The 12747-nt window shown below is 42.1% G+C and overlaps 1 protein-coding gene across 1 annotated transcript in view; it reads left to right on the forward strand.

Annotated features, from left to right (window-relative positions):
- Positions 1-12747, forward strand: part of KNTC1 (kinetochore associated 1) — a 101729-nt gene that overhangs the window by 698 nt on the left and 88284 nt on the right. Inside the window, exons 2-5 of the mRNA XM_050748220.1 lie at positions 2202-2372; positions 7212-7332; positions 10898-11013; positions 12186-12264. Coding sequence (XP_050604177.1) covers positions 2244-2372; positions 7212-7332; positions 10898-11013; positions 12186-12264 — 445 coding nt within the window. The 5' untranslated portion in view covers positions 2202-2243. The remainder of the gene's footprint in view (positions 1-2201; positions 2373-7211; positions 7333-10897; positions 11014-12185; positions 12265-12747) is intronic.

Consider the following 12747-nt stretch of genomic DNA (forward strand, 5'->3'; position numbering starts at 1 on the left):
TCTACGTCACGTTCCGCCTGAGTTTTGCGTGCTTGACTTCTTGTTATTCAGGTCTCAGCTCAGATGTCACCTCCTTCCCTTCCCAAACAAATCCTCCTTCAGCGACGCCTCACCTCATCCATTTAATCACTGTTTCCTTCAAATCATTTAGCACTTTTTGCAATTATTTGTGCATTTGCTTTTTTTGTAGAGGTAGCGTAACAAGATGTGTATTAACTATTTTATTTTTGTCCGTTTTTCCCGCAAAAACATAAACTTCGTAATGGCAAAGACATTTTGTGCTTTGTTCAGGCTATACTGCCAGCTCCTACAAAGGTGCCTGGCACATAGTAAATAGGTATTCAGTAAACATCTGTTGAACAAGTAAATGTGGCAGTTATGGGCGGTTTCTCTATTTCACAGATGTGGGAAATTGAGACCTATAAAGGTATTCATTCCAGCCTGTCCCTCCTTCTTCATCTCCTCACTCCCACCCAAACACCAGTCACTAAAACTGTTCTCTATTCTCCAAACATGTTTTGTTTCTGTTCCCTTGCTTATGCTCTTAGGAAGAACTCTTTCAACATTTATAAAACTATGATCTTCAATTCTCAGCCCAAGTGTTACCTGCTTCCACTAACAACAAATTAGCTAACACCTAAAATTGAATGTTTGCCATCAACCAAGCATTGTTCTGTGAACATTTAAAACTCAAAACATTGGGAGTCTGAAGCAGAAAGATTGCTTGAGCCCAGGAGATCAAGGCCAGCCAGGGCAAAATAGTGAGACCCTTGTCTCTCAAAAAACCAGAAGTAAAAAATAGAAAACTCCTTCGGGTGGGTACAACTACGTTAGTCCCTTGGTATTGGTATCCACAGGATATTGGTTCCGGGACCTCCCACAGATACCAAAACCCTGGGATGCTTAAGTCCCTGTCATAAAATGACATAGTATTTGCATGTAGCCTGGGAACATCTGCCTGTATCCTTTAAATCATCTCTAGACTACTTATCTTGCCTAACAATGTAAATGCGCTATGCCTGTAGGTGGAATCTAGGGATGTGGAACACATGGATATGGAGGGCCAACTATATGTATATATATGTATTTTTCCAAGATGGAGTTTCACTCTTGTTGCCCAAGCTGGAGTGCAGTGGCACATCTCAACCTACTGCAACCTCCGCCTCCCGGGTTCAAGCAATTCTCCAGCCTCAGCCTCCTGAGTAGCTGGGATTACAGGCGCACACCACTACGCCCAGCTAATTTTTTGCATTTTTAGTAGAGAGAGGGTTTCGTCATGTTGGCCAGGCTGGTCTCAAACTCCTGACCTCAGGTGATCCACCCACCTAAACCTCCCAAAGTTCTGGGATTACAGGCATGAGCCACCATGCCTGGCCTGTATATTCTTATTTTATAAATTAGAGAATTGAGGAACAGAAAGATTAAGTGATCACCCAAGGACAACTGCCTAGTCATTGTGAAAGAGCACCAAGTCAGAAATTGTTTCTTCCTTGTGCTATACCTTTTATAGATATTAAAACATATTTCTAGTAGCACTTATGAAACCAATTGTAATTATTTGATTATCATTCCCTACCAGTCTTGATCCAAGGATTGTTTTTCTCCTTAGTGTTCTTTTCCCACCCAGACTCCAGGTAATATGGTTTATGTAAACCTTTACTTTTTCAGATGGTTAAACCTCATAAGGTTTCAAGCTTAGTCTTTGGTCCAGAAACCTAATTCATTTTTTTCTCCTTCCCTAATCATTTTTATTTGTTGTATAATAATACTATGATAGCATTAATGGACTTTTTCTGAACTTCATCTGGAAACTTATCCTATGATATCCCAGACAATCTGGCAATTAAACCTACACTGTTTGCTGCTATACTGATTAAAGGTTTATTTCTAATGAAAACTTGGTATAATTCCAAACTAGACACACAAAAGTAATGGAAGCTCTAGGATACATTGGTAAGATCAGAATTGTTGGTCTGTGTGCATAAACCAATATGTTCTCTGGTAACCATGATAGCTCTAGTTCCATTTATGTTATTGGCCCAAAGTGTTTAGTGGCCACAGCAATAAACAAGAAGGCAAGGATGTCTGTATATGTTAATGTTAGACTTTTGTTTTTGTTTTGTGAGTAAGCTTTCTCATTTCCCAAGGAACCGGGTTCTATGCAACAAGATAATATGGTGTCTAATTTTATGTTGTTACAGGAAAGACAGTGGTTCCTGACTCAGGAAGACAGTCTCAGAAACATGTGGAATGATATTGAGCTGCTAACAAATGATGATACTGGAAGTGGGTACCTGAGTGTCGGTTCAAGAAAAGAACATGGAACTGCTTTATATCAAGTAGATATGCTAGTGAAGATCTCTTCTGAAAAGGTAGTGATTATTACACTGACTGTTTCATTAACAGAATTTTTACTGGGTGCTTAGTAGGGCTACTGGCCCACAGTAAATATTTTGTGAATGAATATAGCACTTCCTCAAGGAATCAAGATTCAATCTCAGATTGCTAGAAATTCACATCTGAATACCCTCTGCATCATGTTAGGATCAGTATTTTCACGACTGAAGGTTTCTTAGTTCCTCTTGATATTTCATGCATACTAAATATGTGTAAGTTGACGCGAAGAGCATTTTTTTTTTTTTTTTTTGAGACAGAGTCTTGCTCTGTCACCTAGGCTGGAGTGCAGTGGTATGATCACGGCTCACTGCGATCTCTGCCTCCCAAGATTCAAGTAATTCTCGTGCCTCAGCCTCCCGAGTAGCTGAGATTACAGATGTGCGCCACCATGCTCAGCTAATTTTTTGTATTTTTGTAGAGATGGGATTTCACCATATTGTCCAGGCTGGTCTTGAACTCCTGGCCTCAAGCAATCCACCCACCTCAGCCTCCCAAAGTGCTGGGATTACAGGTGTGAGCCACCGTGCCCGGCATACAAAGAATATCTACCACTAACGTAGGAAATAAAATGTTACCAATAGAGTTAAAGGCTCTGAGGGTCCATCCCTGAATCTGTGTTCCTCCTGTTCCCTACCAGACTCAAGCACCCTGCTGAGTATGAGGTTTATCCATGCATTTCTTTCTACATTTTAACTTTCTTCTGTTAGTAATTGCACCATTCTTGCTCCATACCTGAAACCTTATTCTTTGCCTTGCATAGAAGGTACTATTAGGTGGGTGTGGCGGCATGCACATATAGTCCCAACTACTTGGGAGGCTGGTATTTAATTCTTTTTTTAATTAAAAAATTTTTTATTTTTACTCAAATGGATTCTGACAGATAATTCTCTTAATAAGAAAAAAACCTAGAGCAAAAGACAGGGCATCCACTGGGGATGTTATTCCTAAACAGAATGAAATTTATGCTTTTGACTTTTTTTTTTAAACTGGCTGATGGGATTTAAAAAAGAAATCATTCTTTGTGCTGCTTTAAGCTTGTGTCTGTTGAACTGTGCTGCCTTTTTTTTTTTTTTTTTTGAGACGGAGTCTTGCTCTGTCACCCAGGCTGGAGTGCAGTGGCCGGATCTCAGCTCACTGCAAGCTCCTCCTCTCGGGTTCACGCCATTCTCCTGCCTCAGCCTCCCAAGTAGCTGGGACTACAGGCACCCGCCACTTCGCCCGGCTAGTTTTTTGTATTTTTTAGTAGAGACGGGGTTTCACCATATTAGCCAGGATGGTCTCGATCTCCTGACCTCATGATCCGCCCGTCTCGGCCTCCCAAAGTGCTCGGATTACAGGCTTGAGCCACCGCGCCCGGCCTTTTTTTTTTTTTTTTTTTTTTGAGACAGAGTCTCACACTGTTGCCTAGGCTGGAGTACAGTGGTGTGATCTGGGCTCGGCTCACTGCAACCTCTGCCTCCTGGGTTCAAAAAATTCTCCTGTCTCAATTTCCCAAGTAGCAGGGATTACACATGCCACCATGCTACAAAAAATTTTTGTATTTTTAGTAGAGATGGGGTTGCCCAGGCTGGTCTTGAACTCCTGGCCTCAAGTGATCCACCTGCCTTGGCCTCTGAAAGCGCTGGGATAAAGGCATGAGCCATTGCTCCTGGGTTGTACTGCTTTTAATGTACCATGAATCATATTAAAGGCAGCATAGTCCAACAATAAGATAACTAATATAGGATAAACATTAATTATAAGTAGTACAAATAAATCTCATTGTATTTTTTGGCATTATTAGAGGCAAAAATTTAAAGTACAGCATAATTTTTAAAAATTTTTTGAATCCTTCAAGACATCTGAAAGCACAGTTTCTATGAGGAAATGACGTCTATTTTTTAGTATTTTTGTTTGTTTGTTTGTTTGTTTGAGATGGAGTCTTGCTCTGTCGCCCAGGTTGGAGTGTGGTGGCGCAATCTCGGCTCACTGCAAGCTCTGCCTCCTGAGTTCACGCCATTCTCCTGCCTCAGCTGCCCGAGTAGCTGGGACTACAGGTGCCTGCCACCATGCCTGGCTAATCTTTGTATTTTTAGTAGAGACGGGGTTTCACCATGTTAGCCAGGATGGTCTCGATCTCCTGACCTTGTGATCCGCCCGCCTCAGCCTCCCAAAGTGCTGGGATTACAGGCGTGAGCCACTGCGCCCGGCCATTTGTATGTTTGTTTTTTTTTAAGAGAGTTTCTCACTCTGTAGCCCAGGCTGGAGTACAGTGATGTGATGTTGACTCATTACAACCTCCCACTCCTGAGTTCAAGCGATTCTCCTGCCTCAGCTTCTGGAGTAGCTGGGATTATAGGTGCCTGCCACCACGCCTACCTAATTTTTTTGGTTTTTCTTTTTGAGACAGAGTCTTGCTCTGTCGCCAGGCTGGAGTGCAAGTGGCGTGATCTCAGCTCATTGCAGCCTCCGCCTCCCGGGTTCAAGTGATTCTTCTGCCTCAGCCTCCTGAGTAGCTGGGAATACAGGCATGAGCCACCACGCCCAGCTAATTTTTGTATTTTTGGTAGAGATGAGGCTTCACCATGTGGGGCAGGATGGTCTTCATCTCTTGACCTTGTGATCCACCCACCTCAGCCTCCCAAAATTCTGGGATTACAGGCATGAATTGCCGTGCCCGGGCTTTATTTTTTAATATTATCAGGAGCCTTAAAACATGGAAGTGGCTCAGGCCTTTCTTGACCTCAAGGTTGCTGTTGAAAAATAATAGTGTGTGTGTATAGAATCTTGGATTCTGTCAGGAACTAAAATTCTATTATTAGCACAGGGCATATACTTATCAACATGTTTTGAACATCTGCTATGTTCTGAGCCCAGTATTAGGCACTTGGACATAAGATGGCATTTTATTCATTCCTTTTAGGATCTTACCTTAAAGTTAGGCACACAGGACCCAAACAATAAAAGATATTTAGCTGTGCAAGTCATTATATGCTAAATGCCAAATGAACAATACAGACAGTAAATGAGTAGGAATTCAATCGATGGAGAGCTCATTTTGGGTTGAGCAGTTTAAGGAGCATTTCCTTAAGAAACCATGTGTGAGCCCGGTGTGGTGGCATGTCCTGTAGTCCCAGCTACTCAGAGCCTGAGGTAAGAGAATGGCTTGAGCCCAGGAGTTCAAGGCCAGCCTGGGCAACGTAGGGAGACAACGTCTCTAAAAAAAAATTAAAATTAAAAATAAACTACACTTGCTTTGGGCCTTAACAAGGAGAACAGTTTAGGCAGGGAGAACTGTGTGTGGACAGATCCCTAGAAGATATAGTGCCGTTCTTTTTTTTTTTCTTTTTGAGGTGGAGTCTTGCTCTGTTTCCCAGGCTGGAGTGCAGTGGTGTTATCTCGGCTCACTGCAACCTCTGTCTCTCAGGTTCAAGTGATTCTCGTGCCTTACCCTCCCAGTAGCTGGGATTACATGTGACCTCCACCACGCCTGGCTAATTTTAGTGCCATTCCTTGTTGGCAGTGCCTTCGTGTAACCTTTTACTAGTTGAAGAAGCAAGTAAAAAGATAAGAAGGAGGCCGGGCGCAGTGCCTCACACTTGTATTCCCGAAATTTTGGGTGGTTGAAGTGGAAGGATCTTTTGAGTCCAGGAATTCTAGACCAGCCTTGCCTACATGGTGAAAACCCCATCTCTAAAACAATAAATAAATAAATAAATTGGCCAGGTGTGGTGATGTGCATGTGTAGTCCCAGCTGCTTGGGTGGAGGAGGCACGAAGATCCCATGAGCCCAGGCGTTTAAGGCTGCAGTGAGTTATGATGGCATCACTGCATTCCAGGCCGAGCGACAGAGGGAGACCCTGTCTCAAAGTAAAGGAAAAAATAAGGTAGAAGAGGGATCAGAATGTTGGGGAATTTTCAAGGATTACACCTGGAGAAGATGACTTTTGGAATAGTCATAAAATGAGGTGAATAGCTGCATTTTGTCAGAGAAGAATAGGACTAGTTAACATTTATTGAGCATATACTATGTGCAAGGCTCTCTTATAAGCCCTTTACATGAATTCGTTTCATCTTTATTCAGGTGAACCTTGTTGGTATTATTATTATTATTACCCTTTTACAGAGAGTTAGTTGACACATTTGCCTAAGATCACTCAGCTAGTAAGGGACTGAGCTTCCTCAACCACTAATCTGTCCAAGTGCTTCAAGACAGCTATGTGTGGGAAGCTCTCGGCAACAGAACTGAATACTGGAGACTCTGATTTGGCTTGTCTAGTGTTTTTAAAAATGTTGACTTAGCTGCCAATATTTAAAAATCAGAACATGTCACATAAAGATCCAGCTTCTGTTGATGAATGGGCAGGTATGGCCATGCCAGTGCTGCATCCCCACCGGGCTTCCCACTGGCTGGTGTGAAGCAGATTCTATTCTTTCATGTCTGTGGGGGTGTGGACCCTCCAGTTTACAGTTCACCACCATTCCCCTGCCTAGCATATCCACGACACCAAGACTTCATGCCAATCTTGATTAATTCATTATGTTAATGCCTGGCTCCTGCATCATAAAGTCAATCCTGAGGAAACAAGGACTTGAACGTGAGAATCCCTTGCCCTTCCTGCCCATCCTAAACTGTTTTTCTACTTAGCATCCTGGATGGATTCAAGATATACCATACAAAGAAAAACTCGATGATTAAGTAGATCGAGGGGCAAAGAAAAAAAGCCTGTCAAGTTTTAAAGTGGGGTATTGGGGAATTTGATGATACTATTGATAAGTATTGTTAAACTCGTATAAAAATGTTTGAATTTTCGTCATGCTTTTCTCTCCCACAGGCCTCATTAAATCCAAAGATACAGGCATGCAGTTTAAGTGATGGGTTTATTATTGTAGCCGACCAATCAGTGATATTGCTTGACAGTATTTGTAGATCACTTCAATTGCATCTTGTCTTTGGTAAGTATAATGTAATGAAGTAAGATAAATTGGAAGTCAAATATCTGCTGCCAATTTCTGCTGGATTGCCTCCTCTTTATTATTTCTAAGGTTTCAAATTCGACCAATTTCAAGTAATTAAGCTTGAGTGCTTAGTGCCTTGTTTGTGCTGGGCACTAGAGTCAAAGGACACTGAGATCCCTTCTCTCTTTAAGGGGAAATACACATGTAAAGCAACAATTTAGTTTGCTTGCTTGTGTTAGAATACTATGGAAAACACGAGCTCATTTGTGTTCAAATTCCTGAATCTTGTACAGAATTTCGGTATCATTAATGGATATTTGCATATTTTTAGAATGAATAGCTCTCTAAAAATCTTTTAACATACTTATGAATTAATTCTTCATCAAGCTACAAGACTTCAAGTACATGCAGATGTGGACTTGAGAGTGAATTAAAGCCGGACATGGTGGCTTTATGCCTGTAATCCCAGCACTTTGGAAGGCTGAGGCCGCTGGATCACTTGCGGTCAGGAGTTCAAGACCAACCTGGCCAACATGGTGAAACCCCATTTCTACTAAAAATACAAAAATCACTCCTGTAATCTTTGTACTTTGGAAGGCCCGGTTGGGTAGATTGCCTGAGCTCAGGGGTTTGAGACTAGCCTGGGCAACACGGTGAGACCCCGTTTTCTCTAAGAATATACAAAAATTAGCTGGCCGTGCTGGTGTGCATCTGTAGTTTCAGCTACTTGAGAGGCTGAGGTAGGAGAATTGCTTGAACCTGGGAGGTGGAGGTTGCAATGAGCCAAGATCATGCCACTGCACTCCAGTCTGGGTGACAGAGCAAGACTGTCTCCAAAACAAAAACAAAAACAAAAATTAGCTGGGCATGGTGGCATACACCTGTTATCCCAGCTACTCAGGAGTCTGAGGCAGGAGAATTGCTTGAACCCAGGAGGCAGAGGTTGCAGTGAGCCAAGATTATGCCACTGTACTCTAGCCTGAGTGACAAGAGTAAGAGTCTTGTCTCAAAAACAAAAAAGAGTGAGTTAAGGGGTATATCAATGATGGTACTCAGCTTAGGCAAGAATATTATGAAAGCTTTTTTTTTTTTTTTTTGAGATGGAATCTCGCTCTGTCGCCCAGGCTGGAGTGCAGTGGCACAATCTCAGCTCACTGCAAACTCTGCCTCCCGGGTTCACGCCATTCCCCTGCCTCAGCCTCCCGAATACCTGGGACTACAGGCACCCGCCATCATGCCTGGCTAATTTTTTGTGTGTATGTGTATATATTTTTTTTTTTTTAGTAGAGATAGCGTTTCACCGTGTTAGCCAGGATAGTCTCGATCCCTGACCTTGTGATCTGCCTGCCTCGGCCTCCCAAAGTGCTAGGATTATAGGCGTGAGCCACCACACCCGGCCCCGAAAGTTTTTTCTTTCTTGAGTAGAAATTTTTTTTTTTTTGAGATATAGTCTCGTACTGTCACCTAGGCCAGAATGCAGTGGTGTGATGTTGGCTCACTGCAACCTCCTCTTCCAGTGTTTAAGCAATTCTCCTGCCTCAGCCTCCCAGGTATCTGGGACTATAGGCACCCATCACCACGCCCTGCTAATTTTTTTTTTTTTTTTTGTATTTTTAGTAGAAACAGGGTTTCACTATGTTGGCCAGGCTGGTCTTGAACTCCTGACCTCGTGATCCACCCGCCTCGACCTCCTGAAGTGTTGGGATTACAGACATGAGCCACTGTGCCTGGCCTTTTTTTTTTTTTTTTTTTTTTTTTTTTGCTGAGACAGAGTCTCGCTCTGTGGCCCAGGCTGGAGTGCAGTGGTGTTCTCTCAGCTCACTGCAACTTCCACCTCCCAGGTTCAAGAGATTCTTCTGCCTCAGCCTCCTGAGTAGCTGGGATTACAGGTGCCCGCCACCGTGCCTGGTAATTTTTGTATTTTTAGTAGGGTCGGGTTTCACCATGTTGGCCAGGCTGGTCTCAAATTCCTGACTGCAAATGATCCACCTACCTTGGCCTCCCGAAGTGCTGGGATTACAGACGTGAGCCACTGTACCCGGCCATTGAGTAGAAATTTTAAGAGACAGATAGTTGTTGAAACTTTTACATAAGAACTTAGACAACTGAAAAGGAAACAACGCATGCATTTTGGAACATATCTTGATTGCAACATGGAGGCAATAAACTTGTGTTTTATGAAATCTTGACGTATTGACCCTGATTAGTCCACAAGATTCACAGTTTCTTCTATGAAATGGTGGGATGCGGTAATGATGAACCATTTGTGGAAAGATACTGTGGCAGAATAACTTGTGTTTATACGCCAGTTACATCTTACTGTTTTTCTTGTCCCTTGCCTTTCTGCTTTGTTTTCTGTTACCTTAGCCTTCTTGCTTTTGCATGAATACAACAGGCACTTCCCACCCGATGATCTTTCCTCGAGCTGTGCCCACCGTCTGAATGCTCTGAATGCTCTTCCATCTTAGCCATTTGGCTAATTTCCTCACCTCTTTCATGTATCCTGTGAGCTTTCTAATTAACACTGCAAAACGCACCGTTCTTCTGAGGTCTCTTACCTGCTCTACATTTTTTTTCCAGAACATCTATCACCTTCTTACATGTCTTACAGTTTGTTTATTATGCTAATTGTTTATCAGCTATTTCCTTTTTTTTTTTTTTTGGGACAGTGTGACTCTGTCGCCTAGGCTGGAGTGCAGTGGCGTGATTTCAGCTCACTGCAACCTCCACCTCCTGGGTTCAAGCAATTCTCCTGTCTCAGCCTCCTGAGTAGCCTGGATTACAGGCACATGCCACCATGCCCAGCTAATTTTATATTTTTAGTAGAGTCGGGGTTTCACCATGTTGGCCAGACCGGTCTCGAACTCCTGACCTCAAGTGATCTGCCTGCCTCGGCCTCCCAAAGTGCTGGGATTACAGGTGTGAGCCACCACGCCTGGTCATTTATCCGCTATTTCTGCCTTAGAATATGAACTTTGTGATGGTGGTAATCTTTTGTTACTGTTCTCAGATATATGCAAAAGGCCTAGAACAATGCTTAGCATAAAGTAAGTGCTCAATAAATATTTGTTGACCAGCTGCGTGCAGTAGCTCACATCTGTAACCTCAGCACTTTGGGAGGCAGAGATGGACAATCGCTTGAGCCTAGGAGTTCGAGACCGGTCTAGGTAACATGGCAAAACCCCATCTCTACAGAAAGTACAAAAAATTAGCTGGCCATAGTAGTGTGTACCTGTAGTCCCAGCTACCTGGGAGGCTGAGGCGGGAGAATTGCCTGACTGAGCCCAGGAAGTCTAGGGTGCAGTGAACTGAGGTGGTACCACTCCACTCCAGCCTGGGTAGTAGAGCGAGATGCTGTCTCAAAAACAAAACAAAACAAAAAATATTTGTTGACTGAATAAAAGTCAACAACATTCTTTTTTACTTTCATCACATCTGTTTCGCATTATTTAGAAGTAACTTAAGTAATCGTTGGCTTTTTAATGAGAAAAATTTGTATTTTTTTTGTATTGGAAATAAGGATTTTCAAAGGAAGCTTGTAACTTTGATTTGAAATTTTCAGATACTGAAGTGGATGTAGTTGGCCTTTGTCAAGAAGGAAAGTTTCTTTTGGTTGGCGAGAGAAGTGGCAACCTACATCTTATTCATGTAACATCAAAACAAACACTACTCACTAATGTAAGATCTTGTTATATTTTAATTTTCATTATTTAAATTCTAAATAATCTCTTAGACAACTAAAACTTCAGCAAACTATTACTTAATATGTGTTTTAAATTAAAACAATGTTTTTTTGAACAATTAAGCTTTGAAGGTGTTACCACAGCTTGAATCCTGAGTTTTTGGCTCTCGTGTAAATAGAAATTAACACCAGGTCAAACAGAAATTTTCCCAGGGAAGGTTTAGTAGGCTTGTGGCTCAAGGAATCTCAAGGGAACACCGTATGGGAAAGGGATGCCAAGTGCTAGCTTCCTGAAGGGTTTATAGCTCTTGTCGTTTTGAGGAAGCTGAGGTGAGAAAAGTGATTTGTAGGCATGTAGAGGCAGGGAACTTGCAGCACCTGTGAATTGATCGCATCCTTTTTCATGTGTTGTATGTCTCATTAGCATGTTAAATCTCCATCCCTGGGTATGATTTTTAGTATCATAATTAGGTTAAAATGAGGAAATACTCGGTTAAAGGCCAGGGCTGAAGTCTGTCTTGTGCTCAGCTGGCTGGATCTGGTCAGGTGCTAGAGTCCTGCTTTACTAACCTTGGAAGATGGTCAGGTTTTTATTAGGAATGCGAGAGTCCCACTTTAACAACTTTGGGAGAAGTAACTCCAGGAGACGAACGGTTAGGTTCTTGTGTGGTTGGGAATTCAGCTTGGTCAGCTAAGTCAGGAGCAGGCAGCTTGTTAAGGGAAGCAGGAAGGTAGAGGAGGGAATGCCCAGACATATGAAGCCTTTGGGGTCTTGCTTACAATGTCTCTTGCCTGCCAGAATTGAGTTTCTTCCCTGTACTGAACGGTATTTTAAATTAAAATAATGTTTTTTTGAAAAATTAAGCTTTGAAGGTGTTACTATAGCTTGGATCCCAAATTCTTGGCTCTCACGTAATAGAAATTAACACCAGGTCAAACAAAAATTTTCTTAGGCCAGGTTTAGTAAGCTTGTGGCTCAAGGAATCACAAGAGAGCAGTCTCAAAGGTATTTAGTACGCTTGTCCAAAATAGTTTTCCATTTTAAAAGTAAGATGTTTGGAATATAGGCAGAATTATTGCTAATGATAATTGATAACTTTAAAGAATAAAGTCCTTGATTGTAATTTTCTGTGTTTAATTTTATTATTTGAAATTAATTTGCATTTAGGCATTTGTTCGGAAAGCTAATGATGAAAATCGGCGGACTTACCAGAATCTTGTCATTGAGAAGGATGGTTCAAATGAAGGTAAGTTTTCTTGAATTTTTGAATGACTTTTTTTTTTTATTTTTTATTTTTTAAATGGAGTCTCGCTTTGTCTCCCAGGCTGGAGTGCAGTGGCGCAATCTCAGCTCACTGCAACCTCCAGCTCCCGGGTTCAAGTGTCTCCTGCCTCAGTCTCCTGAGTAGCTGGGATTACAGGCGTGTGCCACCACGCCCGGCTAATTTTTGTGTTTTTAGTAGAGATGGAGTTTCACCATGTTGGCGAGGCTGGTCTCAAGCTCCTGACCCCAAGTGAGTGTTCCACCTGCCTGGGCCTCCCAAAGTGTTGAGATTACAGGCGTGAGACACTGTACCCAGCCTGAATGACTTCTGACTAATATCTAATCAAAAATTCCAATTTTTGGTTAATAAATTATATAAATTCATTGTTATGTTATCTACATTTTTTCTGTTTTTTTTTTTTTTTTTTTTTTTGAGATGAAGTCGCTCCCTCTTGTCCCCCAGGCT

The sequence above is a fragment of the Macaca thibetana genome, chromosome 11 (genome assembly GCF_024542745.1).
Source record: "Macaca thibetana thibetana isolate TM-01 chromosome 11, ASM2454274v1, whole genome shotgun sequence".
NCBI classification, from domain to species: Eukaryota; Metazoa; Chordata; class Mammalia; order Primates; family Cercopithecidae; genus Macaca; species Macaca thibetana.